Below are 18,221 nucleotides of genomic sequence, written 5' to 3' on the forward strand. Positions count from 1 at the left end.
TTCCTAAAAAAGAATGGCTTATATATATATATATATATGTAAGCATATATTATCATAGAATCACCAAGGTTGGAAAAGACCTAAAAGATCATCCAGTCCAACTGTTCAGCTATTACCAATATCTCCCACTAAACCATGTCCCTCAGCACAACGTCCAATCATTCCTATGGTTCTATGATTCTAAGTATATATTTATGTATCTTTAAAAAATAAATAGTCGTGATTTTATAACCCTGGATTTTTTTTTAATTACATTGGCAATAGCGCTCCAACTATGTGATATGAAGTGAAAACGAAGCATTCTTTCTGTGTTTTTGACCAAATACTTATAAAAAACAGTGATTAAAATTCCAGTTCAGAAAAAAACACAAAGTACACTACAAACTTTTTCTACACCAAAGTGGATTTTATGGAGTTCTTCCTTTTGAAATGATTTTTCCTGCAGCCAAGTCACACTAGTTCCAGTGAAACAAAATGTGTGCAAAATGGGTTTGTGTTTGTAGGATTACAGCCTATACACAGAAGCATACATATCCCACTGCAACTCATTTGAGAACCCCTGAAAATTCACTGCTTCATTGTGAGTGGCCTTGTAATCTATCTGTCATGACTTAAAATCAGGCTACACTACAGTAAGGCTTTCTGACAGAACCGCTCAGAAAATGAATCTGTTGTAGAATGAAAGTAAGGACTCAGGGCAGCTTCTCCCATCAAAAGAAATGCCACACAAAGAATAATAATAAAAAAACAACACTTATGTAAAACACTAAGATTTTATTAAAAATCCAAAATTTATTGCAAATTGAACTTTGCACTTTCCCTCCTTTCTTCGTTTTTACACGACTTATTGATATCCATGATTTTCTCACAGATGTACTTGTTGACTTTGGAGAGTCTCTGTGCAATTTCAGTTTCATCCACAGTTTCTTGTGCTATTCTATCATACAAACATTCTGGGGAGAAAAGAGAAAAAAAAAAAAAAAAAAGGGAAAGAGTCATTAGTCTATTTTTAGAAGAGAACACAGCCCTGTTTTGGGCTAACTGCTCAAGAGACATCATTGTTGAGTATTTGTTGCAAAACAACAGATTATTGATTCATGGACAATTTTGTTAAATATTTTTTTCACCAGGATTGAATCTTTGGCATGATAACCTTCTAGTTACACCATGACGGCATTAAGAGGATTTCTATACAGAAACAAGGCTAACTCCAACCTTCCACCATGTCAATCTCACCTGCCTGACTATGGTACTTTTTCATACCTCCACAGTAGATTTTGAATCTTCTCCCACATGAATGGCTTCACATCTTTTATTTACAGTTCCCTGTCACTTCTAACATCGCATCTTCAAGACATTCAGTAAATTATAATGGTTAGAAAGAGAAGCAGTAACCAGTAGGATAAAGCATCCATTGATTTTTAAATTATTGTTATTATGTTTAAAATGTTTACATCATACATTAGCATCTACACCTTTATGGTATATGCCGTCCTGGGCCATACTTTGCTTTTATGGGTAGATTAGTCAGGGAAAGAGCTACCATCTCACAGGTTTGCACAACGCGCTTCGTGTTCTCAACTGTTACACAGGAAGCAAGCAACAGTAATAACTGCAAAGCGATGAAGACAATGAGAGTAGAGACGACCCCTGCTTATGGTGTTGGCAGTTCAGTACCAAGACTTAGCACAGGTTTCTGAAACTGACACAACACACCCAACTCCTCAGACACAGACAAACTTCACTTTTTACTTTCATTACTCAAACAATGTGTTTTGTTGTGCAGGCTACTAGGAATAAACAGCTTCCCAGATTGATTAAACAAACTCCGCACTGCTTTGCCTATTCCAGTAGCCATTTATTACTTCATATACAGAAAGCCATAGAGATTATCACTTAATTAACATGGTTTATAGCATTTATAATGCATCACATTAAAAAGTTATGAAAATTAAGTACTAGGCATGCTTTGTAGTTCACTTTGAAACCTCTCAGAAGTTTTATAAAAGGCTATTTCATGTTAACAAGGTTTATAGCAGTGCTCATGCATCATACGTTTTATAATTTCTTTGTTACATACCACATAGCAGAGAATTTTTAAAGAAGCCTGAGATACCAGACTCTTTAAAATCTAACGCTGTTACTCAGAAATCTATTTTAAATATACTACTCTGCATCCACAGAATGATGAGAGCATCTAAAACAATATGAATTTTATGTTGTAAGATATACACTGAATATAAAATGAAATTAACCAGCATGAAACCCAATATTTGAAATGCCAACAATAAGGAAACTATGATTTGGAGCATGATGCCTCAGAAGAGGCATGTCACTGAGAACCCCATGAAACCCAGAATGTTTACAGGACAAATTTGTATTGTTGCTGTCTCATGGATGTGGCCAAAAGGTTGCAGCAGATACACCTAGTAAGGTGAACTTCCAGTACAATACAAGCTACAGCAACAACATCAAGGAAAGAATTACTTGACAGAACTTATATGTCAACGATAGTTCTTAAAAATCAGTATGACCCGGGCAATCCATGTTCATGGATTATGACAGTTCTTCCTCTTCTTTCTCTTCCATTTCTGAGAGGCTGCAGAAACAGTAGTTTAGTAGTGACAGGAGGATGGTGGCTCAGGGGCTCCAAAAATTGATTCAAGGGTTCTGCTGCTACTTTGCTTTTTGACTTCAGAGAATCATACACACACTCTTCCTTATTTCTGACTTAAGCAAAGATTCAAGTAGACCTGAACTTGAAGGTCTACTCAAACTGAAGTCTAACCAGGAACTCTACATCCCTCTGTGATGCCTGAACCAAGCCACTGGCCAGCTACCTTCCTCACATTCCAGCATTTGTCCAACTGTTACTCTTCTTTCCTTTTCTTCTCTATTTCTCCATTACATAACAATTTCTCATTTGATTATTTCCAGCTTTCCAGGAATCACTGTTAATTTAATGGGGCAAGTTCTAGAATATTAGCACAAATGAAAAAGACACAGAAATGTGGAAAACCATGTTTATGCACTGCCTGCTGCCACCTGGAAGTATTGGTCATGCAGTTTAGGTGGCTCAAGAGGAAATCATGCAGTCTCTAGTCCAACAACAAAAAAAAAAGAGATTAACACAAGGTGAAAGAAACACTGAAACATGGAAAATCAGTGAGTATACAGTAGAATCCAAGTGATAGTAGAGGCAGGAAGCCAAAGTTTGACAAAAAAACCACAGAAAACTGAGGAGATGGGGAAGAGCTGAATTGCTGGGGAGCATGAAGTTAAGGAAGAGCACAAAAGGAAGAGCTCAATCTGCCTCTCACCATGTATCTGTTGAAGTGCACTTCCAAAATCACTAATCAAAACAAGTTAGAAGAAAATTATCATTTAAACAGTGTAAGCAACACAGACTGGCCCTGACTGAAGTAGAAGACTGAATTCTCACACAAGTAACCTTGCCAGCAGCAATGAGAAGCAACAGCCTCCAGCTGAGAAACTAGAAAGCTCACTGCAATGAACAATAATCTCTTTTTTACTGCAGGTTTGTCAGTGCACATCTGTAAACTGGGCAACTAATCATTCTTTTCACTAGGAGCAGACAAGGGTAGCCACAGTATGGACTCCTTACACAATATGTCACTACTGCATGTCAGGACCATACCAAAAGTATCCTTTCATTTCCATATTTATTCTCCAGATAAGTTAATGAAACCAAAACCAAAAACATGTCTTTTAATCATTTCTTATGGAGTAAGAAAGACAACAGCAGGAATACCAGCTTCCAACTTTTCCCCACAACACAAAGACACAGACACGCACACACTCAAAGAGGAATAGTATTTCTTAGTTTCAACACATGGTACTTGCAAGGCACGTTACAACCATTCATAAGACAGTTCACAGTTAAGAGCACACAGTGGCTAAGAACAGGAAATACAGAATAACAAAGCTCAATCAAATTGCAGAAGAAACTTTAATAGGGAGATTTCTTTCAGCCCTACTGCAATTTAGTCTGGACACAAAACCTAAAAATCCAATTTAGGTAGGTATTCCACGAGGAACTGCCTCAGTTCTAACTTAAAAAGAAGTCTGAAATACCAAGAGAGACAGAAATGAATGTGAAACACAAGTGTGATGATACAAAGGGACTGAAATTCACTATTCATTTTAAAGGGGAGACCTGCTCTCTCTCTATGTACTAAATGCATGGACTCAGGCTTGCAGTTACTGAAAGTGTCACTGCAATTTTTTCCTGCCAATGATTTACACTTCCTATTCAAATTCCAATTCAAGTGCAACGTTTAATTTTTACTATTTACATTTTCTCTACTTAAAAGGGTAAAACTATTTTTTCTCAGCTTTGAAGGCATGAATATTTTTACAGTCACAGCTATAACTGTTTCTGTGCCTCATGTCAGAGTTGGTTACGATCTGGATGGAAGAATGTGGCAAAGCTACTCTCAGGCTTCTTAAAAGCAATAAATGCATTTGGAAAGATTGTTATGTTACAAACAAATTCCAGAATCATGTGGTGTTCTCCAGGCTCAGAGTCCTGTCCTGCAAGTGGTTCAGAATGATGATCCTCTAGAACCTTACTGAAGCCAACATTCAACTCTTTGACTGTGAAGGACTGCGCTGTGCACAGCTATTGCAATGTGCCTGATTTTTCCTGGATATGTATGCATTGACAATGCAATAGCAATTTTTAATTACAGTTTTTAATCAGTAAATTTTACATGAGCTGAGAAGAAGCATCTTTCAACTCAGTGATTAATGGTTAAACTTCAAAGCAGGAAGCAAAAGTTTTCAAATAACCTACCTCTGACAATGCTTAATTTGTGAGGTGAGAGAGGTGGCTTGGGAACGGCATCTTTCTTTTTTTTGGTTGCAACTCCTGTGACACTTCTGTTCTTGAGAACATCTGTTCCCCAAATCATTACCGCTAGATTTTTTGTATACTTTGAATCTCCTTGTGTTACTTGCAGCTGGTGCCATTTCTCCTCATCTACCCAAATTCCACTGCCAAGATGGACCTAGAAGGTAGTAATAATAACAGCTTATCTATGGTACGTAGCACACAACAGTCTCCAAGTGCTGTTTGAACATTTATATTAGGTACTAAAATAACAGTAATTAGGGTTGAACAAATTCATTTTGCCTAACGCTGAAACTTCTCCCTCTTTGCGGGCCAGGGTGTCCCTCTTCTTTTCTTTTCCTCAATTCTTCTTACTCTACTTTTTAATTTGATTCCTGCCCACCCATAGCCTACCTCCCAAGACTATGGTTAGGAATAGAGACAGAAGAAGGAAACAGGAAATATATCCAGTGTTATTATAAAGGTATGCACAGTATATAACCAAGCACCAGCTTAATTTAGGAGCAAAATAAAACGTTTAATTTAACATGAAAACTTCCCTTTTCATTTGGCTCAAAAGACCCGGAGCAGCAGAGAAAGGAATACTTCCTAAGCCATATCCTGCTCCCGCTGGCAGGACTGAGCCTGATTTGTTTAAAGTAACATGATGAGCAATAGCGATTTTGAGAGTTCCAATTTCAGCATAAACCAAGAGACTTTGTAAGCATTGTATTATAATTCTATAATAAAGTCTACCTAGCCTGAGCCATGTATCCACATGAATACTGTTTTGTGGTAAGGCAATGACCCACTGCTGAAACATCATAAACTTTCCATTACCCAGACACAGGGAGCAGAGATATTGCATTAGAGTAGTAAAAAGGGATAATAATACAGGTACTGAGAAATGCAGCATAAAGCCACTATAGTCTCCAGCAGGAATCTGCTTGAGTGTAGTTGTGCTTCGTAGTATTGCTCAGCACTGACTATACTGGGCTGACTCCCACAGAGCTACCCAGCATCCCTTCCTGAATGTTCTCAGTGCTTTAGACTTCAGATGAATGCAGGACAAGAACTTGAGCATCGTCCTTAGGCTGCCACTGTGCACATTTGAGCTGATAAGCCTCCTGATAACCAGGCTCTGTCAAGCAACAGTAGGGAAAATGACTCCACCATAATCAGCAGGGATCTGACACGAGTGCAACTAGTAAATCCAACTGGATCCAAATGCTGGCCCTGGGCAGCAGAACCACAGTTAATATTTGTGCCATATCTGTCTGTGCTCCTGACCCCTGGAATACAGAGCAGACACCTGCAAAGCCTCTGCACGCAGAAAGCCTTGTTCGCATGCTGATTAACTTCACCCTGCTGGGCCTGAGCTTGCTTGGCACCCATGACAAGGCACTGCATGACAGAGCTATTCCAGTCACTGATAGAGTTCACTGCACTGGAAAACAAGATGATAGAACTTGCTTTCAGGGAATTCTGTAAAAGTGGAAAATACCAAAAATACGTATCGACCGGACTGTTACATCCAAAATTCAGGTTTCATAAAATCTGATTAAATGGAGGTTCTTTCTGTAACATGAAAACTTCAATAAAACTTACTGCCTCCTCATCATTAAAAATTAAATAAATCCCGTGAACATAACTCTCTCCTTTATTAGGAGAATTTGTTGGGCTAGCTGTTTTCTTCTTAGTTTTTCAGATTTTTACTCCTTTCATATGGTGTTACATAAACTGTGTCTGCTACCCATATGGATCTGAAGAATATCACATAAGTCCCATTAAATTCACTGAACATTGGACAAAGCTACTGTAAAATTTTATATAGCCATAATTTTACAGCCCATATTCAAGGAAATTCAAGCAAACTTCCATTTTCCTTTAAACGGAAGCCTGCCTTAATTATTATTGTGGGCTATAGCCTGAAGAAATATATTATTACAGCATCTTTCAAGAGTAAGTAGTTGTATAAAACCTTAAACAGAAAAATAAGGATGGTTTGGCTACCAGCTACCTTGTTAAAAAAAAAAAAAAAAAAGGAAAAAATAAAGAAAGGGAAAGTATAAAACCATTAAGCAAGCTGCCTCTACTGCAGGAATCACTATACTAAGGGGATTCTAAGAAGCTTTTCATAAGTCCATGTCTCATTTAGATTTCATAACAGACAGAAATGGAACTAGTAATAAGCACAACACGAACACCCCTTTATTTTTTCTTTCCTTCCCTGTTGTTGAGCTGTTTCATAATTCTTGGAGATAATTCAAATTTTGTGAGACACCTTCACTAAGAGTGAGCAGCTTGTGCACAGAAAACAGACACTTTACAGGTATAAATCTGCTATTTCTGTTTTAATTTGTTACCTGTAAAAATGAACACAGCAGCTGCTTATAACTGAGATATAGAATGTTGTGATGCAAGATTTTGGATTTCTATATTACGTAAGTTCTAGAGACTGCCCCTATTTAATAAAAAATCTGAATCCCTCCTGCTAGATACTGTTTAGTCCTTTAATTATTCATTAATTTTAAGTTACTTAAAATAAAAATAAACTTACATCAAATATTTTCAAAATGTATGGTTCTGACTGATCAATTATTTTTTGAACATCCTTCATTTATTAAAAAATAATGATCCCTGATATGAAACTCCTACAGTAACAGGAACTACGTGACAGACAGCCACAGCCACAGAAATCTTATGTCTTTCTTTTTCTATTTCTAGCAGTGTCACAGCAAGAAATTTAATCTGTCCACGTCTCAGTTTACCCCTCTGTAAAACAGGCTTGGTACTGTTTCCTATTACTCCCAAAGCTATGGGAAGCTTACTGTATCAATTCAGAATTCATTACCTTCTTGCTGGAAGAGGTGCCCCATGGGCCAGTCCCTTGGCTTGATGAAATCAATGGGAACTTTGCCCCTGACTTCAGCAACAGCAGGATCGACCTTTAAGCCCAGTGCAACAAGAAGAGCAGCAAATTCAAAGCAATGCTCACCATTGTAACTGTGCTAACAAGTGCAATATATTTAAAATGTATCTCAGAAGATGGCCCTTTTTTTCCCCCTCTCCAATGAATGCCATAGGCTCTTGTTCAGTAACTCTGCTGTCCCTCTGGAGGAGAGAGATTTATCTGCATGGAAAGAATCCTGCTAAGATCAAATACAATGCCACAAAGGGGTAAGGTTTCCGAAAAAGTATTTCCACTACTCTAGAAATGTACATCAATACAAGAATACTAGAAAGAAAAAAAAGGCATGGATTTGGGGAGGGGGAGGGGGAAAGCTATCCTACACTAAATGAATTGCTAGGTCATATTTCTGGCACCTGAGCTGGCTGAAGCACCCCCCAGAATAAGAAAACATTAAAAATACCCCCAAAATTAAAAATAATAATAATAATAATAAAAGAGATCTGCAAAGAGAGAAAACTTGCAAGTGCCAAGAGGCTGGCAGATGAAATAAAGGTGCAGAAAAAGCTGCATACGAATACTAAAGGACATACCCTAGCTTACAGACCTCATACAGAGAAAAAGTAAACTAAACTGTCACACTAATATATTCTAAGTTTTCATTGCCAATAATGTGCACACACACAAAAAAGCAAATGACACGTGTTAAATACGTGTATTAGGCAAGAAAAGCTACCTGAACAAAATAACTGTCAAACTGCCAAAATTACACCATTTTTCATATACGTTTTGTCCTCAACAATTACGTTAAATCATCTTTAAGAAAGACAGGCACTTTTGCAGTCAATCTTGTAACACAGATCTGAAAATGTAGTATGTGATGCTATTCCATTACTAAATTCCTCTCCATGTGAAGACTGAAAGGGACATTTCCTCCTAAAGGGTTCTCAGATTATGGAACTGAATGCATACATATCCTAAGAGAATGGATCTGCACAGGCAATGCTTAAGGACATATGGTTTTGTAAAAGAAATATCACGTTAATTTAATTATAATGGCAACAGCTATAAAAGCAGGCCTCTGTGGATAAGCAGACAATGGATTAAACATGCTGGAGTCTGAGAAACTATCAGTCAGGTGCTGGCATACTGCAGCTAGACTGTGTTTCACCAACTTAATAAAAACATCTGGAAAGCAGAACTACTTCAGCTCATCTCAAAGGCAACGCTCCTACCATATTCAGGGGAGCCCATTTTCATTCCAGGGTTCATAATTATCTGCTGGACTCCAAGCAAAGCATGAAGGTTTCTCTGCAATATGAGTATAGCACACTAAAAACATTAAAGACCTTTTAAGAGAAAAGGTATTTTTGTTAAACGGACTAATATAACTTCATCATGTGCGTCACTGACTGCTGTATATTCAGTGGATTTATGTATGTCATCAACTGAATACCACGTGCATGCATATTAAATAATTTTTCTCCTTGCATTATACAGCATTCAATGTTTTCAACACTGAGCATAATTTTCAGTGCTGTTCACATTTGTATAATTCCATAATTTTCCTCAGCATTAACAGCACACCTTTGCAAAAACAAGGGAGGTCTGTATAAGCTGGTATCATGCACAATCCCCAGGATTATGAAAACTCCACCAGAAAAATCACCTGAAGGACATTTATGAACTATTCATGCCACATTTAATTTAATTTAAAATACCTTTCCATTCTCGAGAATATACTTGTCCATTACTGGAACAGGGGCAGGAAAATACGTTGATGTATTTGCTTCCTCACTGAAGGTCTTCTGTACCTCAGGTTCAGGCTCAATTGTTTCTGGTTTTACTTTTTCAAGCTCAATGGCAGGTCCTAGACAGTTAAGAAAAGAGAGCTGTCTGCTATCCCAGAGAACACAGCATCAATCACTTCATCACCCGTGGTTAGCGTAAAATATCACAGTGGTCAAGTTCACAGTAAAGTTAGAAAGAGCCCAAACCAAAATCCGGCTTGTGAACATCAGTAAGTATGAGCGGGATAAGTAACTCTGCCTTATAAAGATTAAAATATTTAATTTAAATTTAAGTGTTTAATTTTATTCTTAACAAGTAAGAACTTTTACAGATGTGGATAAGATTGTTTCAGTGCACATTACGGGTACTTTTAGCTGCAACGGTAGTGAATTTATAAATCAAAAGATACAATAGTAATTCACTAAATAAAAATCACTATATGGCTATGTAGAAAACTCCATAATTTACTGTGATAATTATATGAAACGTTATAGGGATAATTGATATTTTAAAGAAATTTGAAAACTCTTTTGATATTACTGAGTATCCACAAAAATGCCAAAGAGGAAAAAGGCTTAGGCTACTTATGCTAAAGTATCATGCAAAGAAAGATTATTCAAAGTTAAAAACAAAATAAAACCATAAATTAGAATTTTGATACATCCAAATCCATCCACCACTCCAATTTTTATTTTTAAACTAATCAACAAAAATTAAGCACAGATTAAGTAATGGAATAATGTTAATCATTTGTTTTGAGGCTTCAAGGGAGGATAATTATATTGTCAGTCATCATCTTTTCTTTTCCAGGTCAAACTGATCAAGTGCTCCTAAAAAAGCAGAAGAATAAAACAAAAGAATGCATGAACTGGATTTCATTATCCCACTCATGGCAGCAGTTAAACCATAGGTCAAGGCACAGGTCTGAAGCCTGTCCTGGTTTCTCGATGCCTCTTTAGCTCATGAGAAGCTCCAGCAGCCACTGAGGTCCCATGCAGAGAGTGGTTTGTTAACAGCACAGTTGCCAGCTCAGAGCCCGGACTACAGCCATTACCCCCTTCAGGAACTACAAAGATAAACTCACCTACATGTAAGAGCTATAGTGTATCAGATATTGCACAGATTCAATAAATGACAATTCAATAAGCATATAACCATTATGGACCAGCATCCCTCAGTGCCTATACGCAGACCAAAGTCTGAACTGATCTCTGCAAGTCAACCCAGAAAAAGAGCTTTTCAGTCACACTCCTTAAACAATTCCTGCACTGTAAAAACCAATGTATTCATTCCTCCCACTTTGTGCAGTCTGATTTACATATTATCATATGGTCATATCAGCATTTCCCCAACTGCTGGTATTTGACATTTATCCTATAGCTTATTCTGCGCCTATATAGCTGGCTAGCTGATCTCAGATGACTGCCAGTCAACGCTCAGAAACAAGAAGTCATCCAGGTTGACTTGCACAACTACACAGCAGTGCCACCAATAGTGTCTTAAGAGCTATATGCAATGCAAGCATAGCACAAAGAGAGAAATCACAAAAACATAACATTTGCATTACAGTTTCACAGTCATTTCCATAAGCACTTGAACTATCATGCATATACCACAGTGAAACTGAAACAAACTGAAGTTTCAACATTTGAAACTGTTAAAATGAGTCAAACTGGGGAAAAAATCTTGATTGATTGAACCATCCGGAGTCTTTGCACAGATCTTCATGCTGGCAGATGCAGGGATGTAATTGCCACAGGAACTTAAGATGGAGAAGTGAACTTTTGGCTTTTAAGAAAACACTCTTCAACAAAGCGCTATTTTGAGCTTTCTTCAGATGTATTATTCTTATACTTTGAAAACTGCTTCGAGGAAGATACCTAAGTATAATCACTTTCTTCCTAGAAGGAAACATTTATCTCATCTAAACACTTTTAGTAGTTGCTACTTAGAAGACTTTTACTGCACATTTATAGCAATATATTGACACAGCTGGGATCTGGTTTCCAGAATTCCCCAAGAAAAATAGCTGACTGAAGTCCCCAGTAACCACAGCTCCAACAGGTCAGAAAGATCTCTAATTCAATTCATGCTTTGCTGCTGAAATCACCTACAGAAAGCCTTTAAAATGCCTCCTTTTATACTCTGCTGATTCTTCTTCTCAAACAGAAACCTGTCTCTAAGCAGGTAGTCTTCCCAGTTTCTTTCAGTAACTACTAGAGAGTGCATTTTCAGCTCCACATGTTATGAGTTAGACATGCAACTCACATTGTTACCTTCATACCAGTGGGTGTTGTGAGTCTAATTTATAATGTACCATACTTTAAAAGTTCTATCTCCGTAGCTCTTGTGCTCTGCATCTTATTCTAAAGAGCAATGTATATATATATATCTGCCATCTAAAAGATTAATAGCAATAGTACTTATTACATATGGATCATGAAAAAATAAAGACAATTATTCAAGACACAACAAGGAAACAAATACTTTCTTGAAAAAGTCTTCTTTCTGATTATAAAGTTTCCCTACTGTCTGAGAGGCCCCCAACTTCAAATGCAGAATGGAGAGGAAAAAGGCTTCTCTTTAAACACCCCCTGAGCTAACACGGTCTACCAGGATTTCAGTGAAAACAGCAGGAGTCTGAAAAATGGTCCTGTTTTATACGTGCTATTTCCTGTACTACTACTTGCTAGAAATGTTGGATTTTTTTTCCATCAAAAAGCCAAAGAGATCCAGAGAAGCTGAACAGTAGTAATTCCTTAAGCATATGGTAAGACACAGAAATGCACTGTCTTCCACCCTATCCTGCTGTCACAGTCTCATGACCTTGTAAACTGCATCACCAAAAAGACCACAATTGAAAATAAGCTCTTGGGGAAAGAAATGAGGTGGATACACCCTTAGGCAATTAGAGACACATTAACTCTTAGCAGTGCAACATGTGTGTCTGAAAGAGATCAATGTTCTAACAGCATCCCTGATACAATTTCACTACTTCTGGTCGCATACAACCACAGTAAACTATCCATATCTTAATTTGGAGACCCCTAGTTTTAGAAAAAGTTCTTGAACTTCTCATCTTTTGTATCTATCTAAAGTTAGGTAAATAGGGAAGAGTTACTGATTTAATTTTCTAAGTCACCTCACTCTCTCAATAAAACCAGGGCAAATTAGTGCATTTTCAGGTGCAACAGAGCAAAGGTAAGCTACAAGGCTTCCTGACCCCTGACTCTCCCTGACAGCAGGCAAGTGCAGAGAGGCTTTGGCCATGCACATACTTCAGGGAGCATGGGCAAGGGATACTGTGACTGCTTCATCACCCTCTTCCCTCACTGCCTTGAGCCAGAGTCCTGGTCAAGTTCTTGTATCCTCCAGGAAGTGATCCATATCAAAATGATGGAAAACCTTCTATTATTTCTCATGGATCAGCAGTGATTTCACTACTGCTGTTGGCCACAATTGCCTTCAGGCTCTGCTGTACCATGTGAAACACTGAGAACCTCACTCTTCCCAATGCAGTGGCTCAGGGTAGTGATACTTGGCATCAGTAGCCAAGATGAAGGTCTATGTCTGGAGCAGAATATGCTGACTTCTTAATTCTCACTGAAATCAGCATATTGATAGGAAATTAAGAGACTAAATACTTGACTGAATGTTAACTCAAGAGAGTGTTTCTATATTTGATCTGCAAGTTTAAAATGGCAACAAGGACGTGTTTCCCACAGCTGCAATTCATCAACACAAAACAGCTGTCATCTCATGCAAGCAAATCAGAAGTTTCTATGGTGAAAGAGAAATGCAATTAGTTTGCATTACGTCCGGACTGCTAGAAGTAAAGCTTAACTTAAATGACATGTCATTTGAAACTCTGGGTTTAGGAGATCACCACAACAACCAAAGATAGAATCAGGATGTAACCTATTTTCTGAACCATTTTCAGAGATTCTTCGCATACTCAAACATACTCCATATACAAGACTGGAAAATTAAAGAAAGACATACATAAAGATTTATTTTTTTTTCCTGATTAAAAACAACACTTTTTCCATGGTGTCATCAGACTCTCTAACTTATAACCTGCTAAAGATCTCTCTCTTTCTAATCTTTCTAGAACTTGTTTTTTTTCCTCTGTGAGAGAGGCTACAATGAAAGGCAACAGTTAGCAGCAGTTAGTACAAGTCTACACAACACACACAATACACACGTGACACACACACAATACAGCCCACAGGGCCAAATTCTACCTTTGTCATCCATGAAAAGTTCCAAAGGGATCCAGGAGAGAACCCACCTCCATAATGTTTTAATGTTACAACTAATTATTATAAAGATTTTCTGGAAGTTATTCATAATTAATGTTTGTCCAGGTATACAATTAAATTAACTCATCTTCAATGTATTCAAGATGTATATTCTATCTTGTAGCAGAGGGCATACTGATAACAAATACGTCCAATAGAGGGTCCAATAGAGTGAAGATTCCATTTTTTTTCAGCCTTCTTTCAAATGTTTTTCTATTTTTTTTCTTTTCTTTTTTTCCCTTTTCTTCCTATGCTGTCTTAACTTGGCTCAAGTGAAAAAAAAACACACCCCCATTTCTTAGAGTGAAAGAAACGAGACAGAATTCAGAAGCCGTCTCCATTCCATTGCTGGTCTCGCCACTCAAACTGTTGTCAAGTCTACCAATTAAACTGGTATTTCATGCTGTTTAGCCCCATTGCCTATAAACATCTGGTTGATGTTCCATTCACATAAAATCCAGCTAACTACTTGCAGATGAAGAAACATCTCTCTATCCAAGGAAAATTTTTAGAAAGCTCAGTAGAATCTACTGCCAACCACATTGTGTTTTTTCAGATTGTGGAAATCTTGCCTGTTTTGTTTTATTTTAAAAGTTAACAATAACGTTTATAATAAGTAATGACATTTTAATTATGCAGAGCATGACAACAATGAGCGTTCACACCCAAATACCCAAGTTTAACTCTTCAGCCTTAAGGACCTGAGTCCAAATCTGCCAGCACACCTTAACACATGCTACAGCACAGGCACATGCTCTATCACGTTCAGGTTTGTACGTGAATGGAACTCAGATCTCCATGCAAAATGCATGCATTTGTTCAAGAAGAAGAGCCAATATCCAACTAACATGCAAAAATTAATTTTCCAGATACACAAAGGCAGACATAAGACACAGCATGCTAAGTTTTGACGTGTAAATTTTAACGAGGTTTGAGTCACCAAGCAAATCTTCAACACAACAGTTCCACATTCTATTAGCAAATAAATATAATTCAGTAAAATATTTGAAGGTATTCCAAGGGTATTGTCTTCAATGAAAAGGATGAACTTTTTATTTTGTCTTTTTTCCCATTTATTCCAACATAATGATTAGATAATTGTTATAAACCAAAACAATTTAGCAATTACTCAAGATATTTAAAATTTAAATCCAAATTACACAAACCTGTATTTTGTAACAAGTGCTGATAACGGGACACTAAATAAATATGGAAAGTTTTTCTTAATTAGTCTTTATCAAGCCATTATTTTTCAAATAGCATGGCTGTTTAAAGCCACTGCCAAGAAGTTCAGGTGTATTTCACATTCCAGTGTGCTACTAACAGGAAGTGGGGGGAAGAAAATGGGAGGTAACACAGTCACTTACATAACAAAAAACCCTAACTGAAAGAAATAAAATAGTTTTTGCCCAAATATTCATTGCACTGACTTTTCTTTCTTTCTTCTTTTCCTTTTTTCTTTCTTTCTTTCTTTTTTTTTTTTTTCTTTTTTCTTTTTTTTTTCTTCTTTTTAAAGCTGGAACATATTGGTATTCTTTGCAGATTAAACTTTATTATCTTTTTCAGCATATACTGGGAGTTCAAAGACCTCTTAAAATACAGCTGCTTAAAATGGAACTCTGATTCAGCCAAACCAGCACAAAGACCTCTACTACCATTAAAGAAAAACCCAGACATACATATACAAATCCAACGTATATTATACAGCCATAGCAGAAAACCCTTTTAACATTCAATGTCCAGTTTAACAACCACTGCTATTCTTCAAAAACGTTTCCATTACTATTGATCACATTTGAAAAATTCATTAAAACTTGTCCCATTTAAGTCCGGCACTTACCACTACCTAGTCTTAGAAGCAGTACATCCTGGAGTCTCCTGTTCAAGTCTCTGAGCTCTTTCATTTCTGACACGAGTGCCCCATATTCCTTTAGCTTCTTTGCTTGTTGCACAAGCTGCCTCCGTGTTCTTTCAAGCTCCTGTTGAATGTGTCTCATTTCTTCTTGTTGCTGTTGGTAACTCCTCAGCAATTCTTCATACAGAATCCGAGGGACTACAGCATCGTCCATGTTGTTCATCCCTTCTGAAGCCTCCATGAAAGCCTCTTCAGGGCTGGAAGTATTACTGAGACTCATCCCATTTTGTTTTTCAAGGCGAGCAACAACTGCTTCGATGCTTTTGTGTGTACCTTCACTTTGTTTCCTTCCATCTTGCCTCTGAATGTTACAATAAAAATAATAATAATTAGAAGAATAGTAAGGTTTAATATAAATTAAAATTCTACACATGTGTGGACTGTGAATGTTCTTTTACCTATAATAACTTAAAATAAAATAAGGTCAAAAATATTTGCCTATCAAATTCTTATGGAGACATATGCTGTAGGTATCATGCAGGTTTAATTCAGTAAAATGCAAGCTTCTGAGGCATAGAGTTCTTTCAGGTCTTTCTTTCTGCCTTTGTGCAACACTTGCAAACAGAATGTATAATAGGTCTCTCCATTCCATATACAAAACTATTTTTTTTAAAAAAAATAACTGGTTCTAGATCTCTTTTGCATTGAAGTTCATGCTTAATGTCTAGATTTGCTATAATGGCTTTTCTGGTAGGTAAGAGCATCAATCAATCATGTTTGTTGCCTGTGATGACATCAGACATCAAAGGAGCACACCATACAAAGCTGCTGTATGCACTGAGGGCTTGTCCTTCCCACACATGAGGAGACAAAGCCTTGTCCAATTTTACCTCTGCTACATTAGCCTAACGGGCTGATGCAAGTAGTATGTGAACACTATCAGAAAGCAATGAAAGGGAATTGAAAACACTGAAGTTGGGGACAGAACATATCATCTAGTCTCATTTCCCTGACCAACTGATTGTTTCTCTATTAGTAGTACACTGCAGAGACTTCATCTCTTTTGATCTCTTAGCAGAAATTTACCTTCAGTCTTCTAAATAAAATCCAAACTCTATAAATTAAAGCACACCTGTTTTCAAGGGCCCATGCAGCAGTATTAAAACGTAGCAGTACGTGTAAAAGTCACTATGTTTCATTGGTCAAATATGGAAAAAGCATTTGAACTTTCAAGCAACTTCAATGAAAGCAAATGTAGCTCATAGAGCAGAGACAAGAAGCTGACACTATCAATTCCCATACCACAATATCCATGAGTAATGTGGCAGAAAATGAGATTATTTGATGTTATGCCTGCTCCACGCATGCTCTAAAAAAAAGTGCTGGCCCACCATAAAGAGATGTACTAGCACCATTCCTGCAGCTGCAAAACACATGAAGCCACAGAACGTTATTTTATTCTGAATGTTGGCAGGCTTTTAAAGAAATCATTTGATATCAAAAAATAAATATGGTTACATAGTGGGCTTCTGGCATCTGGACCTAAAAAGACAACTGGCAGTTATAACAGAGCGATGCTGCCTTGTCAGTTTGTCTTCTCCAGCACTGCTGTATTTGAGAAGTCTCAGAGCAACCCTTCCAATTCCAAACAAGCAGAGTGCATTAGGTCATAAGTGCCACCAAGAACAGCTGGTCACTTTTAAAGCATTCTGTACCCAAGTGAAAGAGCATTGTTCCAAAAATCTCAAATGGCAATTAAGCCATGCAAGACCATATAAACAGGAAAATGTTTGATTGCACATGAATCACGTTTTTGAAAACCCATACCATATCCCCTCCGCTCCTAATTTGATCCAATTACAATAAACACAATGTTTCAAGGAGATCAAAAGCTGGAATTCTTAAGCTATGAAGTCTGTATATGCCCCGAGCACTTCTCCCCGCTCCCCCCAAAAAAGAAAAGACAAAAAAAAAAAAAAAAAAAAGGAAAGTCTTCAGTACCTTACTGTGTCTAAGCTCCACATCTTCTTCCCCATAATCTGTAACCTCCCCAGCTTCTTCTACGTGATTGAGAGACAGTTTGGGGATTTTAATTTTCTTCTGCATCACACTGTTCTCAAGGTCAGTTTTGTCCTCTAAAATGTATATTGAAAGTAAAATTTTGTTACATTAATCAGTATTCTTACTTCCAAATGCTGCATGACTTCAGTAAGATTCGTTAAAAGAAAAATATAAAAGGAATCTCCCATGCTTCATTCCCCTCAAATTAATCCATGGTGTAACTCAACTGACAGCCATTGACAATGCTAGGGTTTCAACAGGAGATCAATCTGGTCAAAAACAAGAGTAAGTATTGTAAAATGCCAAGCTAAGTTTATCGGAATCATCCGAAGTGTCAACAAGAAGGTAGTACTATCATTAAATAAGAGTTAAAGATGCTGTAAGTAAGGCAACTTCCTAAAAACATCTGCATCACTTTAAGCTTACCAACAGTATTTTTGTATTCATTGT

At 37.2% G+C, this 18,221-nt stretch overlaps 1 protein-coding gene across 10 annotated transcripts in view; it reads right to left on the bottom strand.

Moving 5' to 3' along the window:
- The window catches only part of LOC107317605 (BEN domain-containing protein 5), a 799,506-nt gene that overhangs the window by 297,757 nt on the left and 483,528 nt on the right, over positions 1 to 18,221 (bottom strand). For 3 of the 10 annotated variants that reach the window (XM_015870491.3, XM_015870490.3, XM_015870496.3), the window contains 5 exons: positions 17,712 to 17,845; positions 15,696 to 16,071; positions 9,485 to 9,633; positions 4,817 to 5,030; positions 755 to 953 (listed from right to left, as the gene is read on the bottom strand). The exons of 1 other annotated variant lie outside the window; for it this stretch is intronic. In XM_015870491.3, coding sequence (XP_015725977.1) covers positions 793 to 953; positions 4,817 to 5,030; positions 9,485 to 9,633; positions 15,696 to 16,071; positions 17,712 to 17,845 — 1,034 coding nt within the window. In that variant the 3' untranslated portion in view covers positions 755 to 792. Of the gene's footprint in view, positions 1 to 754; positions 954 to 4,816; positions 5,031 to 9,484; positions 9,634 to 15,695; positions 16,072 to 17,711; positions 17,846 to 18,221 lie in introns of those variants that run through there. 6 more of the 10 variants (XM_085512341.1, XM_085512346.1, XM_085512345.1 and 3 more) reach the window with 6 other exon arrangements.

The sequence above is a fragment of the Coturnix japonica genome, chromosome 11 (assembly GCF_054131305.1).
Source record: "Coturnix japonica strain WE chromosome 11, WE-NBRP24, whole genome shotgun sequence".
In the NCBI taxonomy this organism is placed as follows: domain Eukaryota; kingdom Metazoa; phylum Chordata; class Aves; order Galliformes; family Phasianidae; genus Coturnix; species Coturnix japonica.